The sequence below is a fragment of the Saccostrea echinata genome, unplaced genomic scaffold (genome assembly GCF_033153115.1).
Source record: "Saccostrea echinata isolate AGI-Se365-2 ecotype Australia unplaced genomic scaffold, CSIRO_AGI_Sech_v1 ptg000027l, whole genome shotgun sequence".
NCBI classification, from domain to species: Eukaryota; Metazoa; Mollusca; class Bivalvia; order Ostreida; family Ostreidae; genus Saccostrea; species Saccostrea echinata.
This window is the reverse complement of record NW_026889776.1, coordinates 811,487-834,887: the sequence shown is the minus strand read 5'-3', so window position 1 is coordinate 834,887 and position 23,401 is coordinate 811,487. Positions and strand designations below refer to the sequence as shown.

Sequence of the window (23,401 nt, the reverse complement as noted above, 5' to 3'; positions counted from 1 at the left end):
ATTTCTTAAATAAGTATCTCATCTCCCAAGCCCAAAGGCCCAAAGTAAGCTTTTCTGTTCATAATTCTTCAGCTTTGTTTGCTTTCTTGGCGTGTATAAGCGTTATCGTCGTTGTCGTTCTAAAGTTACTTGACGTAAAATTTTCTCATTTTTATCTTATCAAGAACCACTGGGCCATAACAACGAAAATTAACATAGAATATTTTTGGTAAAGTTTTGTTCAAATGAAGGGTCACATCCTCTTTTAACGGATACATGTAGTAAAAATTAGATGGGGTCCAGGCGCGGATCAAGGAATTTTTTTTCCACGGGTGGGGGGGGGGGGGGATGGGATCCCAATAAAAAAATATTTCAACCCAGAAATTTCTTGACGTGCCAAAAAAAAAGAAATTCTTTTCACAAACGTGAAAAACCTATTTCGTGTGTGTGTTTGTGTGCGTGTGTGTGTGTGTGTGGGGGGGGGGGGGGTCGTTGACTTTTAAAGCTTCATACCTAAGACTTTTCATACCATTTTAACACAGATCCGCGTTATCGAGGAAGGGTCTGCATTTTCTAGGAGGGGGGGGGGATGGTTACTTTTACTTGCTTTAGTATATACATTTAACTGCCCCCAACCCCCTTTAGATCCGCGCATGGGGTCATTTGAAAATAGTATTCTCAAGAACCCCTGGACTAGAATGAGAAAATTTCCAACATAGCATACATTCATTTTATTTTTCAAATCTTGATTCCAGGGAGAAGGTTTGGGCCGGAAAGAGTGTTCATAATTTAACATAGGAATTTATATATCCCCCCAAACGAAGTGTGTTGGTTTGGGGTGGGGGTGTTTTGAGTCTTGGAATCACACTGTCCGTCTGCCTAGCTGTCCGTCTGTACGTGATAGTTTGCCCAGGATATAACTTTGTTATGAAGAAACTGGAAGGTCATACTTGGTACAAAGATTACTAATGATCCGAGGGTGTGTCATGGTTTTGATCCAACATCATTCCGGCAAGTTCAAGGTCACTTAAAAAAAATAGCAAAGTTTTGTCCGACTCATTTATCTGTAATAGAGAGTCACCGGAAGCTCACTGGATACAGGAATTGCTTATGACAAAAAGGGTATGCCACGACCTTCATTCAAGGTCATTCCTGTAAGTTCAAGGCCACTGACAGAAAAGTGTAAGATTACTGTATGTGCTATAATTTTAGAAGCTCATTCTAAGAACAAAGATTGCTTATGATCCATCGGTTTGAGATAACATAGTACTAGATTGGCAGAAGAAGTGGCAAAACTCGTGCCTGGATTATAAATTTATAAGGGGTGGGAGGAACACAGGAAACTTTTTCTCAGATTGCTTGAGATGGGTTTGTCCTGACCTTGAATAGAGGTTTTTCCCGCAAGTTCAAGGTCACTGGCAGATAAATATTAAATTTTTTTCCATGCTATAACTTTGTAATATAAAATCACTGGAAGCTATTACTTGATACAGAGATTGCTTATGATCCAAGGATGTGTTTTGACCTTGATCCAAGGTCTTTCTGGTAAGTTCAAGGTCACTGACAGAAAAGTGCAATATTCTTTTTCAGGAATATCTTGGTCATTGAGTATCACTGGAAGCTCATAATTAGTTCAAAGGTTGTTTTTGACCTTAAAATAGGTCTTTTAGGCAAGTTCAAGGTCACTGATATAATAAGTGTAAAATTCAAAAAGGTCTAGTCGCCCACGTGGCGCAGTGGTAAGAGTGTCTCCTCTAGAGTCGTGGATTAAGGAGTTGATCCTTATGTCGCAGGTTCGAATCCCACTATGGGACGCAGAGACCGCTCCTTCAGATGAGACCGTATAAACTGAAGTCCCATCTGGCAGTAGGTGCTGGCACGAAAAAGATCCTTCACTGTTCAATGGCCATGAGTGCCGAGTATAGGTCAAAATTTGCAGATCTCCATCGGCAAATATGGTGGCGTCTCCACATGATTGAAAAATTCTCGAGAGGGACGTTAAACAACATACACACAAACAAACAAACAAAAAGGTCTTTAATTTTGTAATAGAAAAAATTGCATGCATTTGCATTTCACTGAAAAGATGATAAATATATCATCCAAAGTGTGTAATGGCCTTGACTTAAATTTGAGGTCACTTAGAATATGATGTTTTGGATGAATAGTCTGAAAGAATACGTGACTGTGAATTTTTTTTGTCGATGACATACAGATGGTGTTTGCTCTTAACCAGCTGCAGAATGTGTCCTGGCTTGACGCACGATTATTTGGACAAGTTCAAGTTCACTGACAGGGGAATTTTACATTCTTTTACTGTCTTTCTACTGTTGAAACATTGGAAGTTGATGCCTCTTACAGGATTGTTTATAACCTTAAAATGTTGCATGACCTTGACTCAAGGTCGCTATGTTCTGTCCGGAGCTCCGACGGAAGACCTATTCGTTGCATTGCAACGAGCTCGGCTCTAGTTCTTCATTCTATTTCATTTCAAACATTTAAAAAAAATATAATAAATTGAAATGAAAAATAAGACTAATCGATAGTTAAGGCTAAATCAATTAACAAAGAATGATTCTTAACTTATGTACCATATTAAACTATTGTTATAGCTACATGTATACTTCTTTTTTTTCCATCTAATTTACACTTTTAGTCTATTGTAAATGGATTCATTTACCCCTTTTATTTGTACTACTCAACATATCTGGGTTAATGCAATGTTTTCTTACTTGGAATCACTAGAATAACATTTTATGTTATTAAAAAGGCCATCAAATACATGTCTTTACTAATTGCTTTCTGACCAGAGTTTCTTAAAAAGGTACCTTCTTCTCTTCTTTAATTACACGATTTTAAAAACCAACGTGCTAAATTATGTATCTTAGTGTAGTCTACTTGTGTGCCAAGATATATTGAAATTAGACCAAAACTGTAGCAGGAGTAGCGTTTAAAGGAATTTCAGAGAAATTTTCATTTTTAGTAACCATGGCAACATTCTTCATCAGAAACCGGTGTACACAATTATGTATCTTAGTGTAGTGTACTTGTGTGCCAAGTTATATTAAAATCAGACCAAATCTGTAGCAGAAGTACCATTTTAAAGGAATTTTACAGAAATTTCTGTATTTAGAAGCCATAGCACCGCTGTTCATCAATATCAAAAACCAATGTGCTTATTTATGTATCTTAGTGTAGTCAACTTGTGTGCCCAAGTTATATTGAAATCAAACGAAAACTGTGGGAGGAGTAGCGTTTTAAAAGTATTTCACTGAAATTTCTATTTTTAGTAACCATGGCCACACCGTTCATCGAAAACAAAAACCGATGCACTAAATTATGTTATGTATCTTAGTGAAGTCTACTTTTATGCCAAAGTATGTTGAAATCAGACCAAAACTGTTGCAGGAATAGCGTTTTGAACTAATTTCACAGAAAGAAGAGGGACGTACTTGGCATGCGATCTGCAGGATTCATGTGTACAAAACGTTTATGGTTTAAATGTCCACGATTTGGTCGGCTGACCAGAAGTAGACAGACTTTAAAGTTACTCACATAGGAAAATGTTTAGATTTACATTGAAAGAACTAAAAAAGTCTTTCAAAATTGAAATAGTTTAGTCCACTTATCTAAATAGTTACGGTGACACAGCAATACTTCACATAAACACCTAACAAGATAATATGGTATGATATATGAAATGAAGTTTCAGTAGGTTTGAAAAATTGCTTTCGAATTTGAGCAACTGAACCAAATTTATCTGTTTTAAAAGTTATAAATCAGTAAATAAAATTCACTTGATTGTTTGTATAAAAAAGGAAAAAAAAAAAATTGCTCCATGCAAGGATCGAACCAAAAACTTCTTGACTCTTAAGTGCGCTGGACTGGCAACGCATACATCTGAGCTCTCATCGCTACACAAACAATCCGGAATTTAAAATGACAAAGAAGCAACGCATTTTCACATCGGTGTTGATATTGTAGTTTTATAAAATATTAGTAACAAGGGTTTATGTTCCAACTTATGGTTGAAACACAAATTGAGTAAAAATGCAATTTTTGGGGAAGATCACCATGCAAAATTAGCAATTTTGGTCAAAAATTTTGTAATCCAGTTACGATAGCAACAGAGGATGTCAAAAAATGTCAAACATTTGCTCGTTCATAACAAGGAACACACAGCGGACGTGACAGCGGATGCTTACTCTTCCATGGCACCTGATCCCACTTCTAAAGGCCCGTGTTTGCCTTGCTCCAAATTCGTATTATTCCAGTGGATATTTGAGCTTGATTACTGTCGGTTATCTTCATTTTTTTTTTTACATATATTAAATTTTAATCTGAGAAGATGCCATATGTCAAGTTTGAAGAACATCCAGGACATGCCTTGGTCAGCCTACTTTGAATTTCTTTGATTTTTACAGAGAACTAGTCTTAATTATCATAGGTAAATAGGAAAATAGGAAAGTGGAATAGCTCAGATGAGTGCAAATTTCACCAAGATCAATATAGCCTCATCCTACATCATAACACTTTCCCCAGTGGTCCAGAATTTCACAAATCTACCCTTGCTTATTACAACTTTTTACTCTATTTCCCTCCTAGATCACTATATAAACAATAGAATCCCCTAAGACCAGGACCCCTGACTCAGGAGTCAGGAATTTCACAATTTCGGAAGAGGCACATTCATCATAACTATGCACTTAGTTTCTCTGCTTTATACCCAGAAGCGGAGAAGATACTTTTCAAAGACTAAATTCATTTTCATTAAATAAACAACATAGTCCCGCCCTAATACCAGAGCTCCTGACCAAGCAGCCCTGAAATTTATAATTTTGAAAGAGGTACCATTCCTCATCACAACTATGCACTTAGTTTATCAACTTACTAGTACCTAATGGCAGAGAAGACGATTTTCAAAGCATAAATGGGGCCATGAAATTCTTAATTTGGTAAGAGGCACATTTTCTCGTCATGATCATGCACTTAGGGTGAGTTAACCATGCATCGGACACATACCTTGCTTCGGACAATTTGAAGCAATAAACTTTCATTGAACCTGAGTCTCCCCGTGTTTTTACTTGTTTCTGTCTTAAAGGTGAAGATTTAAACTTTTTAATGATGCCGATTTTTATTTTCATGTTGTGATAAAAATACCACAAGAATGGCCTTGAAATTACGTCATATTTTGCATCATCAAAGGGGAGTAACCAGAAATTTACGATTTTGCAATTTTTAGAGTTGTCGTTCTTTTAAATAGACGTCAACGGAATGGGTCGGACCTAGGTAAAATTTATCAATAATTGATAATTTTTCAGAAATTTTCAAAAATTTTACTTCAATGTTTGTATAATATTTGTTAGAGTTGTTTTAAAGAAGTATGTTTATTTCACCGTACATCGGACACAAATTAACCATGCATCGGACACTTTCCGATGCATGGGTGATCACTTCCATTTTCATATAAAACCCAAATGACAGCTATTTTTACGGAAATAGAAAATAAAAACTCTAAATTTTAAGAGAAAATACAAGATATCTATATATGACGACTAGAAGTGGACTCAATTTATTTCTTTAAACTAGATGATGATAACCCACGAGACAAAGGCGCGAGTTGCCATATTACTTGCATTGTAAAGCCTTTCAAAGGCGATGTGATGCACCTAAAATCTCTTCACATTTGTGGATCAAAATAGTCATTCAAATTTAACTAGAAGTTTAATTTTTTAATAAAAGATAAAAATGTTTCGATATCACTAATTTTAAAGCACCGAGATCAAGGTATGATATTTTTCTGGTTTAAATCGGGTTTTAATGATATTTTCTCTATAAATAGCACACGATTGTGTCAAAAATTTATATTTTAACCACATACTACATGTTAAGTTCCATTTTGATAATATTCGGTTGGTAGCGATATCGCTAGAACTTGTTGAAGTGCGAGGGTGTCCGATGCATGGTGAATTCACCCTACTTTGTTTGCGTAACACCTGGGAGCAGAGAAAAAAGTTATATAAGAACTAATGCATTTTCACTTTTAAATCGATAAAGCCACATCCTAACACTACAGCCCTGACCCAGGGGCATGAACTTTACAATTTTGGAAAAGGTACACTTCCACATCATAACCAAGAACTTAGTTTGTCTGCTAAATATACAGGGATGATAAAGAGATTTTCAAAGATTTTTTTTTTTTGCATTTTTAATATACGATCAACAGAGCCCAACACTAACTCCAGATTCTCTGACCCTGAGGTCACGAAGTCCAGGGTTAATTGCTCATTATAATCATGCCAATAGTTTGAGTGTTTGATGTTCCAGAAAAAAGATGATTTTTGAAAATTGCATTAATTTTGATAGATTTCCCCTTTCCAGGACCCCCGGGGATGGGACGGAGACAGGGGCCATGAAATTCACAATTATTATACCCCTTAGCCTATCGATGCTCTATACCTAAATAAGTTCAACGGTTTATGAGAAGAAGATGAAAATATTCAAATGTTTATGACTGACATATGACAAACGACGATGGACAAAAATAGATATAAATAAGTCACATAAGTTACTCAGCTAGATAACTTAAAAAATGAATGATTTTTTTCATCAACTCAAGGTCCTTCTTTGCCTCAAGGTGGTAGCATCAAATGAAAAGAAAATATGATATAAAGGTTCCACAATTTAAAACATTTTGTAATTTAGAGAAAACTTGCAGATAAATATATAAATTTAAAAATGGCTCAAAAGTAAAACGCATATCCCTAAATTTACAAGTAATCCACGTTATCCTTCTAGACCATAAATTTAAGTATTTAAATTTCAATGCCGATGAATGGGTAAGTTTTATTGTATATTTTTATCAAAAAGAAGCATTTTAGAGTAAGGTGTTGTCTTTCAAAATTCTATGATTCTTAAATATTTCCAATGACTATTCTCAATGTACTCACATATATACTTTGAATAGTTTCTCATAATTTTTCTTAATAGTTTTCAACAAATATTTAAAAAAAAATGCTTTCCTGAAATTTGTCCCAATTGATTAGTTTATAGATATATAAGCTGGTTAATCATAATATAGATAGATTAAATAAAAATATTGAATATTGAATGTAAATCATATACGGTACCAATTTTAATGCACCAGATGAGCATTTCAACAAATTATGTCTCTTCAGTGATGCTTACGCTCAAAAGTTGGAAATCCAAATATTCAAAAAAAAAACCCCAAAAACCTTTGAAGAGCCGAAAAAAGGTGCCAAAGACTGGAACCAAATACATCGAAGGATCAAAGCTATGCATGAAAGAGTCCTTAATTTTGAAATAAATTTCTAAATTTGTACCACAGCAATTAAATATATATCCGTATTTTTCAAGCTGTATGTATATAAATACTATCATACGGGTATCATGAAAGTATATCAATAAGTTGTAAATTAAGATTTAGTTAACCAAATATACATTTTTTTTAGTTAAGAAGATACATATATTAAAATCAGAGCCTAGCTAGGCCACTTAAAATGTATGTCCTGTATGAAAATATCTATAGCATTATCTACAGAAATCACAGAAAGCTTTGAATTAAGATTAAATTTCGCAATTTATATTATAATAGCATTTTTAAACATTTACCTTCATCTTCATTTTCATTTAGTGCTGATCTGCTAAAATAAATAAAAAAAAATTTTTCAGGTGTACATTTTCACAGTGTTTATATTAAGGTTTCAATAACTGTCATTTTAAAACTTTTTCAAAATATCTCTGTTGATAAAACCTGTAATTTTTATAAAATTTTATTTCCTTAACATATTTTTTTTTTCATCATGAAGTCAAGTACTTATTGTTTTTACAAAACAGAGTAATTATTGCGTCTGTTAAACATCTTGTTTGGATTCAAAAATGAATACAGGGAAGATTTTATTCTACATTCCCTAGACTCTACATGGTGGGAGGAAAAAATAAAATAGGATTGTTCTTTCGCTTTGCCCCTGTATGACCATCCAGAACCATCGTATGCTCCGACCACCATATTTTCATACGATTAAAATATTTTCAAGGAAGTAGTATTTTGTAAGAAATAAACCGATATGATTTAACACTCGCACAGAATTTAGCATGCAATTCGTATTATTATACTTTCATGTTAGATACTAAAATCTGATTGGTTTAGACGCATTTAACAATCTGGAATGTTACCCTCAGCGTTAGCAACACACTTGACCATGGGTAAAAAATACGAAAATGTCACATGCGTTCAAATTATGCGCGTACGTTTCACCGTAGAATTCTCAAAACGTTGTGCGTTTGAAAGAAGCCGAATAAACAATGTCAATAAAAGCTTGCGTCCGAAGTAGCTTACTAGAAAACAACAAACGACAGACGAAACATGCTTGCGAGTGCAAACTTTAGATGATAAAGGACTTTCTGAGTAGCAAACAAACAATAAAGAGGTTGGTAAATCTTTCTTACTGAGAAAAATAGAAGCGGGAAGTTTGAAAGCTTTCTAAGCGTGAACTTAACGACGATCTCCGAATTTTTTTTATGACATCCGAAATCAATAAGACCTTCAGTATAATAAAATAAATACTACACGTTTTTGAGGGTAACAGTTGAAATTGATACCCCTCGGAAAACCATTGTAAACCTACGCTGACGCGTCGGTTGACAATGGTTTTCCTTGGAGTGTCAGTTTCAACTGTTACCCTCAAAAACGTGCACTATTTACATAATGGTGCAAGGTGCCATTGGACATGCTACAGAAGTGAAATTTCTGATATACTGGAATAGAAAATGGATAAAAAGAATATATTTTTTGAATTTTTATTATTCATATACCAAATAAAAGGGGAAAACAGTTGCTTATAATTCGAAATGTTTACAATCTAATATACTTAGCTTATAATATGTGTGGAAGGCTTCGGTATACAATACACCATAAAACGGATGGAGAGGTTAATTGATGATTTTTATTATGAAGTCACAAACGTTGAACGTTGCGCTGACGTCATAAGCGAAAATCAAATTTACGCTCACATTGAAATGTAACTGTTATAATTTCTCTTCCATTAATTAAACTAACTCGAAGGAAAGATAGAACAAGGTTCACATTTGCAGACAAGGCAATGAATTAAAAATGTAAAGATAAGCATTATAAGGTCTTCCATTTTCAACGGAAGACCTATAGTGATTCTACTGTTTCTTCTTCTTATTACATGTATTATTATTTTTCCGCCCATCTAATTTTGTGCACGCGATTTCTCAAAGACTGCATGATGGAATTTAATGAAATTTGCAGGAACAATGTGCTGTAATCTGAAGTTATTTTATCTGAGAGATTTTTTTGGTAAATCACTTCCGGTGCCAAGCTTCGGACCATTTTCTGAATTTAAAAAGACATTTTGTCCGCAGATAATCTCAAGAACGGTAAAAGATATCAATGTGGAAACTTTCAGGGATTATAGATCATGATAAATCCTAGCCGGAACATGATCTTTCGTTCGTCGTTGGTACTTCCGGTCGTTACCAGATGCGAATTTAAAAAGTTGAATTTTCTAACTTTTTTGTTTTCAATATTTTTCTTTGATATTAGTAGGGTTAATAGAGGCATTTCCAAAAGGGTTTTATATATAATTTGTTTAAAAATTTATAAATCCAAACTCTAGATATTCGCATTTTAAAATTTGAAGCGGGTCCAAAATGGCGGCTGTCTCCGTAAACTCCGACGAGCAGGTCGGCACTCGGAGCTCCTCGGGTGGCTGGTACCTCGCACACTAACCTCTAACGTCAACGATGTTCTATTAATTCTGGTTTCTTTCTCATTTTTTACCTTTAATTTACGTTTTCATCTTTATAAATGATGCTCTTTTTCTGTGTGAATCCTGCTCTATTTTCATTTGTTTTAAATAAATCCTGTTGTAATCTGAAGTTATTTTATCTGAGAGATTTTTTGGTAAATCACTTCCGGTGCCAGGTTACGGACCATTTTCTGAATTTAAAAAGACATTTTGTCCGCAGATAATCTCAAGAACGGTAAAATATATCAATGTGGAAACTTTCAGGGATTATAGATCGTGATAAATCCTAGCCGGAACATGATCTTTCGTTCGTCGTCGGTACTTCCGGTCGTTACCGGATGCGAATTTAAAAAGTTGAATTTTCTAACTTTTTTGTTTTCAATATTTTTCTTTGATACTAGTAGGGTTAATAGAGGCATTTCCAAAAGGGTTTTATATATAATTTGTTTAAAAATTTATAAATCCAAACTCTAGATATTCGCATTTTAAAATTTGAAGCGGGTCCAAAATGGCGGCTGTCTCCGTAAACTCCGACGAGCAGGTCGGCACTCGGAGCTCCTCGGGTGGCTGGTACCTTGCACACTAACCTCCAACGTCAACGGTGTTCTATTAATTCTGGTTTAATCCCGATTATGTCTGAATTTTCTTCCTCATTTTTTATCTTTAATTTACGTTTTCATCTTTATAAATGATGCTTTTTTTTCTGTGTGAATCCTGCGCTATTTTGATTTGTTTTAAATAAATCCTTAAAAATCCTTGCATTTTTGAAGGACCCACAATATATTTTACAGACATTGGCAAGTCAAAGTTTTCGTGAGAAAAAAAGGTTAATACATGGGTTTTTTTCACTAGTGATTGAGAGTGATCTCCCGTGTAGAACTCTCTAAGTGGTGAAAACCAATAAAGCATATGTTTACAGAGGTAAACAAAAAGCACGTGTCAAAAATTTCAACTTTTCTTTTTTTAATTAAAAATTGCATTACTTTATTGCATCTTTTTCGCAGATTCGAAAGATGTTGGTCCCACCGGAAACAAATACGATAACTTCCGGTTATAAGAGAAAAACAAAATAATTTGAGTATTTTACTTTCCAATAAATATTCTTTATAGATAAAGTATTTGAAATGAATTTTAAATATGTTATTCAGAGTGCAAATGTCTAGAGTAACCTTGAAAACGTCAACGTCCGGTTTAAGGAGATAGCACGTTGAATTTTCACGCTGACGACCAGGGTTAAATTTCCAGAGTGTCTGAATTTTTTTATCACTTTTTCAGCTTGAATTTTCGTTTTTATTTTCAGAATCGGACGGAAGACCTCTCATTGCTCGCAATGAGTTTCTAGCTATTAGGTCTTTTGTTTTCAACGGAAGACCTATAGTGATTCTACTGTTTCTTATTATTAGGTCTTCAGTTCTCAATGGAAGAAGACCTATAGTGATTCTACTGATTCTTCTTATTGTTTTCCGTCTGTTTTCTATTATTATTAAGGTCTTCCGCTCCAGCGGGAGACCTTTTACTGATTCTGATGGTTAAGATTATTCTTATTATTCTTTTTTTTCTTTCCTAGACGCCAACTTTGAGACCTCATATCTTGCTCATTTCTCAACGGATTTTGCTCAAATTTGCAGGGTTTAAAAGCGTTACAAAACTCTATCAGAATGCTCTCAAACATTTCAAAAACCCACTTCCGCTTTTGGGTTATCTCCCTTTAAATGAAAATTTAGGAGGCTTCATTTCCATACAAAGGCTCAGAGACTACTGAAGCTGGAGTAGAAATTCTACCGAATTTAAATAATAGAAGCACTGAAGTTGTGCACATCGGTTTTTGTTTTTCAATTTCTGTATTCAAAATGGCGCTAGAGAGGGGTCAAAAATTAGAACGCCAAAAAGAGCGAAAATTTACACATATTTTCCTTTTTATCTTCTAAACTAAAAATATTTTGATAAAACATGTAGAATAAAAGTTGTGCACAATTTTAAGGCCTTTCATTTGAGACCAATAAAAAGGGTCTGGCCCCTACAATTAGGGATCTGGGGCCCTTTAAAGTTTTTGCTTTATAACTCAAAAACGGTAAATATTTCGAAATAGCTGCCGGAATTAAAGTTGTTCTTTAACATCTTATTGATCTCATGAAAACGTTATATTTGTTTGAGTCTTGTGTTCTAAATGAGCTAGAAGCATAACACATATACAGGTTACTGTTTTCATTCAGCAAGTAAACAAGAGCTCTTCATGCGTGTAATTAAAATAAACTTACTATAAATAATAAACCTTGCTATATTAGATGCTAATATTCTTTAGAATCAGGTTTTTGAAGTATTTTGTGCTTTATTTCCAAATTATTTACTGACAACTTTCCCTTTTATTTCGTTTCTTTTCAAATTTGGATAAACCAGTCTACTAAACAGGGAAAAAAGATAACATTTTCTTCTTATCATATAAAAACAAGCAATAAAGTTAGAAAATAAAACAAAACTTTAAACAGAGACTATTCACAGCCATTATGTACACGCCTTTTACATTCACCTCGTGTGTTTACAATTATGTAACCCCTCCCTCGATAGCGCGTGGCAAAAGAGGACACCGAGGATCAATCGGCGTGTGAACCAGCGACCTAAGGTCATACACAAAACAAACCATAGAATGGCCATTCCAAAACATTTTAACTAAGTGATGAGTGGATAAATATGTTGAATCTTTCAGATTATTTCATATCTTTGATTAAGTCGCTAGTACATTTCAATTTATATTTTATTCGCTCAATTACAAGAAAGTTGCATATTTATTCTTATAAACATTGCATTGATGAGATAGTTGCGCTTTGTGGAAAATTACTTTAAAATCATTTCAAATCTTTCATATGATTCCGTCTTACCATTTAATTATCACTCGCTTGTTTTAATCAGCTAGTCTTAACTGCCTTTCACTTATTCACTTCAAATTCAATGCATTTTGAATGCCGAAAAGACCACTTTCTTTGCGTATTAAAGAAACAGTTTATTTATCTCTCTTATGTTATTATTTAACGAGTTGCTATTTCTTTCATGAACATTAAACAGGATGTATATAATTAAAAACGATAATTGTATGTAGAGGTCACATTTTTAATTGTCAGGAAAATCGAAAATAAAATTAAGTACTTTTGAGTTTGTATTATTTTCTTCCTAACTTACAATATTATTGCATACAAAATACTAGGTCGGACGGATGTAACTTAACCGCCTCAATATTTCACTTGTATTTGAAAATTCTATCGAGCGTCGAATGAATTTTACCCGTTAAAAAGTGTACAAAAAAACCCTTCCTATGCAGTTTTCTTTGGGAATCAATTGGCTTAGATAGTCTACTCCGACATGTGTTGACAAAACTCACGCAATGAGAAGCCATACATTTCAAACTTGTGACCTCTTGGTCAGTGCATGTGAAGATTACGCATGGCAATTAGTGTCTGGAAAACGAAGTATGTTTTATAAATGATTTGACAGGTTAAGATTTGTTCTCATTCCAAATTAAATACAAACACAAACCCTTTATTTTCTTTGTTATTTTATACCGTCAGTTATATCAGATAGATTGTTTTAAAAACGTGTTGTTTAGGAAGATTAATCTTATGCATTTGTTTTATTTCATCTAATAAATTGAATTTACCCATGACACAAATTATTGGTACATGCATGTAAGTACGCGTAAATGCGATTTAATTTGTTTATGCGGAAGAGCGCCCAAAATAAATACACTTCGAACTATGGAATTTCCCTATTTTACTGTTTAAATCATAGGTCCACTCAGCTGATGAGTTGTTTTAATAACGGTAATAAATTATATTCAAGTCCTGGCCAGCGATCGTTACGGTTGGTGACATTGCAATTAAACAGGTCGATACTAAGGTACTAAGATACTAATGGGGATATATATTTTCACATATGTTTTCATTGAGTGTTTTCATAAGAAGTAAATTGCTGGAGGATATCATGTTCTCCCTGATCACATCAATAGCGTGTATGAACACACGCTTTTGTGTACAAAGCAAACGTGTAAACCAAAAGGATGGGAAAAAAACGACGAAATAAAAACATTTCTCAATTAACTGAAATTATTGTCTTTAGACAGATAAAAATAAATGATTATCCGCCTGAGAACATGTGAAAATTATACCCAATTAGAGCCGAGCTCGTTGCAATGCAACGAAGAGGTCTTCCGTCGGAGCTCCGGACAGGACATAGCGACCTTGAGTCAAGGTCATGCAACATTTTAAGGTTATAAACAATCCTGTAAGGGGTATCAACTTGCAATGTTTAAACAGTAGAAAGACAGTAAAGGAATGTAAAATTCCCCTGTCAGTGAACTTGAACTTGTCCAAGATTATAGATTTTTTTATTTTTTTTATGTTGTTTAACGTCCCTCTCGAGATTTTTCAATCATGTGGAGATGCCACCATTTGCCGTTGGAGATCTGCAAATTTTGAACTATACTCAGCACTCATGGCCATTGAGCAGTGAGGGATCTTTTTCATGCCAGCACCTACTGCCAGACGGGACCTTGGTTTATACAGTCTCATCCGAAGGACCCGTCTCGGCGTCCCACAGTGGGATTCGAACCTGCGACGTAAGGATCAACTCCTTACTCCACGACTCTAGAGGAGACACTCTTACCACCTCGCCACGTGGGCGACTAGGCCTTTTTGAATTTTATACTTATTATATCAGTGACCTTGAACTTGACTAAATGACCTATGTTAAGGTAAAAAACAACCTTTGAACAAATTATGAGCTTCCAGTGATACTCAATGACAAAAGGTATACCTGGAAAAGAATATTGCACTTTTCTGTCAGTGACCTTGAACTTGCCAGAAAGACCTAGGATCAAGGTCAAAACATATCCTTGTATCATAAGCAATCTCTACATGTATATCAAGTAAAAGCTTCCAGTGATTTTATAGTACAAAGTTATAGGAAAAAAATTGGAAAAAAATTTAATATTTATCTGCCAGTGACCTTGAACCTGCCGGAAAAACCATTGTTCAAGGTCAGGACAAACCCATCTTAAGCAATCTGAGAAAAAGTTTCCTGTGTTCCTCCCACCCCTTATAAATTTATAATCCAGGCACAAAGTTTGCAACTTTTTCTGCCAGTCTAGTACAATGTTATCTCAAACCGGTGGATCATAAGCAATCTTTGTTCCAATCATGAGCTTCCAAAATTATAGCACATACAATAATCTTATACTTTTCTGTCAGTGACCTTGAAATTACAGGAATGACCTTGGATGAAGGTCGTGGCAAACCCTTTTGTCATAAGCAATTCCTGTATCAAGTATGAGCTTGCAATGACTCTCTATTACAAATAAATGGGTCGGACAAGACTTTGTTATTTTTTCCAGTGACCTTGAACTTGCCGGAATGATGTTGGATCAAATCCATGACACACCCTTGGATCATAAGTAATCTTTGTACCAAGTATAACCTTCCAGTTTCTTCATAAATTTATATCCTGGGGAAATTATCACGTACAGACGGACAGCTAGGCAGAGGGACAGTGTGATTCCAAAAGACTCAAAACACCCCCACCCCAAACCCACACACTTCGCTTGGGGGATATATTAATTCCTATGTTAAATTATGAACACTCTTTCCGGCCCAAACCTTCTCCCTGGAATCAAGATTGGAAAAAAAAAAATGAATGTATACTATATTGGAAATTTTCTCATTGTAGTCCATAGGTTCTTGATAATACTATTTGAAATCACCCCATGCGCGGATGTAGAGGGGGTTGGGGGGCAGTTAAATGTATATACTTAACCAAGTAAAAGTGACCATGACCCCCCCCCCCCCCTTAAAAATGCGGACCCTTCCTCGATAACGCGGATCTGTGTTAAAATGGTATGAAAAGTCTTAGGTATGAAGCTTTAAAAGTCAACGACCCCCACCCCACCCCCCTCCCCCCCACACCAAAATAGGTTTTTCACGTTTCGGAAAAGTTTCTTCTTTTTTTTTTGGCTCGTCAAGAAATTTCCGAGTTGAAATATTTTTTTTATTGCTATCCCCCCGTCCCCCCGTGGAAAAAATTCCTTGATCCGCGCCTTATCCCATCTAATTTTTACTACAATGTATCTGTTAAAAGAGGATGTGAACAGTCATTTGAACAAAACTTTACCAAAAATATTCTGTAATTTTCGTTGTTATGGCCCAGTGGTTCTTGATAAGATAAAAATGAGAAAAATTTACAAGTACATGTACATAGATTTAGAACGACAACGACGATAACGCTTATATACACCAAGAAAACAATCAAAGATGAAGAATTATGAACAGAAAAGCTTACTTGGGTCTTTGACTTGGGAGATGAGATACTTATTAAAAATTGAAATTATTTTGTCATTTTTTACTATCGACGGGCCTGCATTTCAAATAGAGAGAGAGAGAGAGAGTTTCTAGCTAGGTCTTTGAATAACAGTGACATCGGTTCAGAAAACCAGGTCCTTAGGAATGTACATGTATATAAAATAGGCAGTGCCTTTCTCTCGGAATTCATCAGCTGCTTCTGTAAAGCTCTATCCTCACTTGTACTTATATGTACCTGGTAAAACCAACCGACTGCGAAGGAAAACATTCTAGGCCTATTTATTTCGGGGATGGGTGTATACGTATAGTGATCAGAGGAAATTTATTCACCTATACGTTCATTAAATATGAAAGATTGTTTCTGAGTATTTGTATACGATTGTACGACTTTCGTGTTCATTTATAAAAGTTAGATTATGTAAGCAAAGAACTAAACTAACATTTGTTAGATGAATTAAATAATTATTTAGCCGTTTATAAGGGTTTTTTTTAGATATCTGTAAGAACCACTTTATTTTAAAAAACAAATAATCGTCCTATTATGGGCGTTCATGATATATTAGACAGGCTATTTAATAAAAATATAATTCAGATATCGACATCCAAGAGAACAACACATTCTTTTTCAGTGGCGGATTCAGGAATCTTGAAAAGGGGACCCGACCAGTTTTGGGTCGGGGTAGGGGCCCAAAGCCACACACAAAATGATTTATTAAATCTTGTGTGTATTTTGGATACAAAAGGGAGGCAGGTCCCCTGGCCCTCTTCTAAATTTGCCAGGTTTTTTTTCATTATAAAGACTTGCAGAAAAAGCGAAATACTCCAGACATTTAATAAAAATCTCGAACCTGATCTAAAACGCGTTGACAAAGTCAAACCAGACGGTTTTATTTTTTAGGGCATTTTTACAGTGATATGAGAGAAGTCTGATAATTGTGTTAATTTTAAGAAATAAAGTTCGGCATTTTTCAACCTCGTTTGGTATAATATAATTTACTGATAATTTTTTCCGTATAGGAGGAACACATGGACGAAGGATAAAAAAAGCGGTATTCTGCATGTACATGTAGTCACATCATTGCTATTGTGTACTCGGATTAAACCCAAAATCCTTCGTTACGTTGTATTCGAGTATAATTTTTGCATGTTCTCAGGTGGATATTCATTTATTTTTAGCTGTGTAAAGACAATAATTTCAGTTAATAGAGAAATGTTTTTATTTCATCATTTTTTCCATCCTTTTCATTTACATGTTTGCTTTGTACACAAAAGTGTGTGCTCATGTACCTCTGTTTCTACGCGCTATCGATGTGATCAGGGAGAACATGATAATATCCTCCAGCAATTTACTTCTTATGAATACACTCAATGAAAACATATTAGGTGAAAATATATATATTCATTAGTATCTTAATACCTTAGTATTTACCTGTTTAATTGCAGTGTCGCCAAGCGTAACGATCGCTGGCCAGGACTTGAGTTTAATTTATTGCCGTTATTAAAACAGCTCGTCAGCTGAGCGGACCTATGATTTAAACAGTAAAGAAGGAAATTCCAGAGTTCGAAGTGGATTTATTTTGGGCGCTCTTCCACATAAATAAATAAAACCACATTTACATGTACCAGTAATTCGTATCATGTGTATATTCAGTTTATTAGATGAAATAAAACAAATGCATAAGATTAATCTTCCTAAACAACACGTTTTTAAAACAATCTATCTAATATAACTAACGGTATAAAATAACAAAGAAAATAAAGGGTTTGTGTTTGTGTTTAATATGGAATGAGAGTAAATCTTAACCTGTCAAATCATTTATAAAACATACTTCGTTTTCCAGACACTAATTGCCATGCATAATCTTCACATGCATTGACCAAGAGGTCACAAGTTTGAAATGTATGGCTTCTTATTGCGCGAGTTTTTTCAACACATGTCGGAGTAGACATATCTAAGCCAATTGATTCCCAAAGAAAACTGCATAGGAAGTTTTTTTTGTACACTTTTAAACGGGTAAAATTCATTCGACGCTCAATAGAATTTTCAAATACAAGTGAAATATTTACTTGCGTCCAACCTAGTATTTTGTATGCAATAATATTGTACGTTAGGAAGAAAATAATACGAACTCAGAAGTACTTAATTTTATTTTCGATTTTCCTAACAATTAAAAATATGACCTTCTTGTACAATTATCGTGATAATTATATACATGGTGTTTTATGTTCATAAAAGAAATAGCAACTCGTTAAATAATAACATTAGAGAGATAAATAAACTGTTTCTTTAATTCGCAAACAAAGTGGTCTTTACGGCATTCCGAATGCATTGAATTTGAAGTGAATAAGTGAAAGGCAAATAAGACTAGCTGATTAAAACAAGCGAGTTATAAACAGTAAGACGAAATCATATGAAAGATTCGAAATGATTTTAAAGTAATTTTCCACAAAGCGCAATTATCTCGATATCGAAAATACAATGTTTATAAAATTAAATATGCAACTTTTTTGTAATTCAGCGAATAAAATATAAATTGAAATGTACTAGCGACTTAATCAAAGATATTATGAAATAATCTGAAAGATTCGAAATATTTATCCACTCATCACTTAGTTTACAAAATGTATTTGGAATGGCCATTCTATGATTTGTTTTTTGTATGATCTTAGGTCGCTGATTCACACGCCGATTGATCCTCGGTGACCTCCTTTGCCATGCGCTATCGAGGGAGGGGTTACATAATTGTAAACACACAAGTTGAATGTAAAAGGCGTGTACTTAATGGCTGTGAATAGTCTATGTTTAAAGTTTTGTTTTATTTTCTAACGTTATTGTTTGTTTTTATATGATAAGAAGAAAATGTTATCTTTTTTCCCCCTGCTTAGTAGACTGGTTTACCCAAATTTGAAAACAAACGAATAAAAAGGGAAAGTTGTCAGTAAATAATTTGGAAATAAAGCACAGAATACTTCAAGAACTTGATTCTAAAGAATATTAGCATCAAATGTAGCCAGGTTTATTATTTATAGTAAGTTTATCTTAATTACACGCATGAAGAGCTCTTGTTTACTTGCTGAATGAAAACAGTAACCTGTATATGTGTTATGCTTCTAGCTCATTTAGAACACAAGACTCAAACAAAATAACGTTTTCATGAGATCAATAAGATGTTAAAGAACAACTTTAATTCCGGCAGCTATTTCGAAATATTTACCGTTTTTGAGTTATAAAGCAAAAACTTTAAAGGGCCCCAGATCCCTAATTGTAGGGGCCAGACCCTTTTTATTGGTGTCAAATGAAAGGCCTCAAAATTGTGCACAACTTTTATTCTACATGTCTTATCAAAATATTTTTAGTTTAGAAGATAAAAAGGAAAATATGTGTAAATTTTCGGTCTTTTAGGCGTTTTAATTTCTGACCCCTCTCTAGCGCCATCTTGAATACAGAAATTGAAAAACAAAAACCGATGTGCACAACTTAAATGCTTCTATTATTTAAATTCGGTAAAATTTTTACTCCAGCTTTTGCAGTCTCTGAGCCTTTGTCTGGAAATGAAGCCCCCTAAATTTCCATTTAAAGGGAAATAACCCAAAAGCGGAAGTGGATTTTTGAAATGTTTGACAGAATTCTGATAGAGTTTTGTAACGTCTATAAACCCTGAAAATTTGAGCAAAATCCGTTGAGAAATGAGCGAGATATGAGGTCTCAAAGTTGGCGTCTAGGAAAAAAAAAAGAATAATAAGAATAATCTTAACCATCAGAATCAGTAAAAGGTCTTCCGCTGGAGCGGAAGACCTTAAATATACAATGTAACGAAGGATTTTGGGTTTAATCCCGAGTACACAATTATAGCAATGATGTGTACATGTACATGCAGAATACCTCTTTTTTATCCTTCGTTCATGTGTTCCTCCTTAACGGAAAAAATTATCAGTAAATTATATTATACCGAACGAGGTTGAAAAATGCCGAACTTTATTTCTTAAAATTAACAGCAATTATCCGACTTTTCTCATATCACTGTAAAAATGCCGTAAAAACTAAAACCGTCTGATTTGACTTTGTCAACGCGTTTAGATCGGGTTTGAGATTTTTATTAAATGTCTGGAGTATTTCGCTTATTCTGCAAGTCCGTATAATGAAAGAAAACACTGACAGATTTAGAGGAGGTTCAGGGGGCCTGCCCCCACTGGCGGATTTAAGTGGGGCTTGGGGGCGCAGCCCCCCCCCCCTAAAATTTTCAAAATATGACATGACTAATATTAATAATGCCATACTTTGGTTTTATAATTAATGGTCAATTAAAAAATGGTAATTTTATTTTATGACCAAGTATCGGTTTTCTTAAAAATCAAGTCTGAAAACCTTGCATTCCCTAGGCTATGAATATTATCTCATAATTATTCAAAGCGGAAAACGTCTCCCGATTTCGTTTGAAGGGTAGACAGCACTTGTCAATTTCCTATGATGATGCAAAGAAAAATACTGCAATATTTAAAGGCTGGTCGAAGGTAAATAACATTCGGCAAACCTCGGCTGATTCCGTCACCTTCATCCAGATGAGGTACGAATCGGCCGAGGTGTGCCGAGTGAGGTAAATAAATGAATTTAAAATCAGAAGGTCTACGTTACAAACCTATCCACTGATTGATGTATTTATTTATCAAATGGTGTAACTATGCAGTAATTTACTTACATAGATACAAGACTTTTTTTTAACGTCAGGATATAGGTTAGGATGATCACAGACGAGTGTAACTTCGACCACCTGGTTAATTTCGACTGTTCATAAATACCTTAAAATAATTTGTTTATAACCCATTATAGTGTACACACATCTATTTTATGCAGAAAGAAAATGCATTTTTCATATACAAATCAATGTTGATAATAATAGGCGAAATTTATTTCTTTACTGGAAAATTACATCCAAGAAGAAACTTTATCGCCCGAAAAATTACGGACGAGTATTTTTAAACCATTGCGGGGAATTATCAGTTTATCACCTCTAAAAATATCTTGTATATACAGAAAGACACAGTGGATATTCCTGGCGTGAAATTTATCAACTATGTTTAAATTTGCAACTTAAATTCATACATTTTAATTTTATAGTATTTAGTTTTTACAAATAAAATGCAAATCAGCTGAACAGAAATCGGCCGAAGTTACCCTTTGCATGAATACGGCGACAGCAGGTAACTCAGTTCGACCAATGAAAATGACGCAATGCTATTTGTTACCAAAAAAAAAAAAATCATGACCACCATCCGTATAAAAAAAGTATTAGGATAAGTATTATGTACAAGAATACTCCGTAGAAACTAGTTCTATAACCTTGAAAAAATCATCTGTTTTGTTTACATGCGGTTTAGATGCCTGCGCATATATATATTTGTAGCATGCCTTGACAAATCGGTAAATTAGTCTCTAGGCACCTGGTGCACTTAATGTCTTCAAATTAGGTACATTTTGAAAATTGCTTTTTTTCTTTTTGTCAGCATTTTTTCACAATCTTTTATGTTTTACAACAGAATAATTTAAATTAATATATATGTATTTTTTTAAATTAGAGATGACGCGAATAATTTCATTTATATTTGCACATCGATCGAAAATACCCCGTGTGCTGTTGAAGTTACCCAACACACATATCTTGTAAATCGAACACATTTATTTTATATCATGACGAATAATACATATAACACAATGTAATCTGAACAATAAAAGGTATTCCGGAGGAAAAATAATCCAGTAAATGTTGAGCGTAATACATGTAATAGGCAGTGACATACTTGAGCAAATCTAAATATAAAAAAATAATCGGTCGAAATTACACCACCCTACCCTACAGTGTATCTGTCATATATGTATAATACTTATAAAAACAAACGTTGCAATATTTAATTTTTCAATATTCAGATATTCTTTGTGTATCATTGTGCTTCGTTTATTTCATACTGCTATAAAGGGAACTGCACGTTACAGCGTGTTTGTTTATATTGTTTCGTTGGCTGCGGTGGAGATACATGTGTAGGTCAGTGAATGGAATTTAAAAAAAACAACAACACTTTTTGGAATAACATTAGAGTTACATACAAATATCAGGTTGACTAGCATCCTTGCTGAAATAATAATGATTCAGAACGACTTCTGAGATACACGAAGTTCGGAGATTCACGAAGTTCGGAGATACACAAAGTTTCTGCTTTTTCAAGAGTAAATTTGAAATAAAAATTATCAAATGATTAATGAATTTGTACATTATTCTTAGGCAGACGTGAAATTCCTACAAAGACTTTAGAGTATTGTAAGTTACAAACTTAATTCATATCTTATAGGCTTTTGTGTAAAGGAAGTAATCAATACAACTATTTTTGTGTCTGGTTTTACTTACTCTTAAAATTCACGAAAACCTAAGAGTTTCCGGGGGCTTCGCGCCCTGGGCCACCACCAGGGCTTCGCCCTGGACCCGCTGGGGGCCTTAAGGCGGCCCCCAGACCCCCTGCCTGAACGAAGTTATCCACGCCCCCATCATAAATCCTATATCCGCCCATGGCCCCCTTTTGTATCCAAAATATACACAAGATTTAATAAATCAATTTATAATGTGGCTTTGGGCCCCTACCCCGACCCAAAACTGGTCGGGCCCCCTTTTCAAGATTCCTGTTTCCGCCACTGAAAAAGAATGTGTTGTTCTCTTGGATGTCGATATCTGAATTATGTTTTATTTAAACACCTAGTCTAATATATCATGGGCGCCAATAATAGGACGATTATTTGTTTTTTAAAATAAAGTGGTTCTTACAGATGTTAAAAAAACCTTATAAACGGCTAAATAATTATTTAATTAATCTACAACAAATGTTAGTTTAGTTCTTTGCTTTCATAATCTAACTTTTTATAAATTAACACGAAAGTCGTGCGATCGTATACAAATACTCAGAAGCAACCTTTCATATTTAATGAACGTATAGGTGAATAAATTTCCTCTCATCACTATACGTAAACCCCCATTCTCGAAATAAATAGAATGTTTTTCTTCGCAGTAGGTTGGTTTTACCAGGTACATGTCAGTACAAGTGAGGATGGAGCTTTATAGAAGCAGGTGATGAATTCCGAGAGAAAGGCACTGCCTATTTTATATGCATGTACATTCTTAGGGACCTGGTTTTCTGAACCGATCTCACTAGCTGTTATTCAAAGACCTAGCTAGAAATTCTCTCTCTCTCTCTCTTTGAAATGCAGGCCCGTCGATTGTAAAAAAAAAATGACAAAATAATTTC

At 34.3% G+C, this 23,401-nt stretch overlaps 1 protein-coding gene across 1 annotated transcript in view; it reads right to left on the bottom strand.

The window, feature by feature from the left end:
* Window positions 1-23,401, bottom strand: part of LOC133193089 (uncharacterized) — a 185,423-nt gene that overhangs the window by 84,459 nt on the left and 77,563 nt on the right. The window contains exon 6 of the mRNA XM_061329063.1: window positions 7,612-7,643. Within this exon, the coding sequence (XP_061185047.1) occupies window positions 7,612-7,643 (32 nt within the window). The remainder of the gene's footprint in view (window positions 1-7,611; window positions 7,644-23,401) is intronic.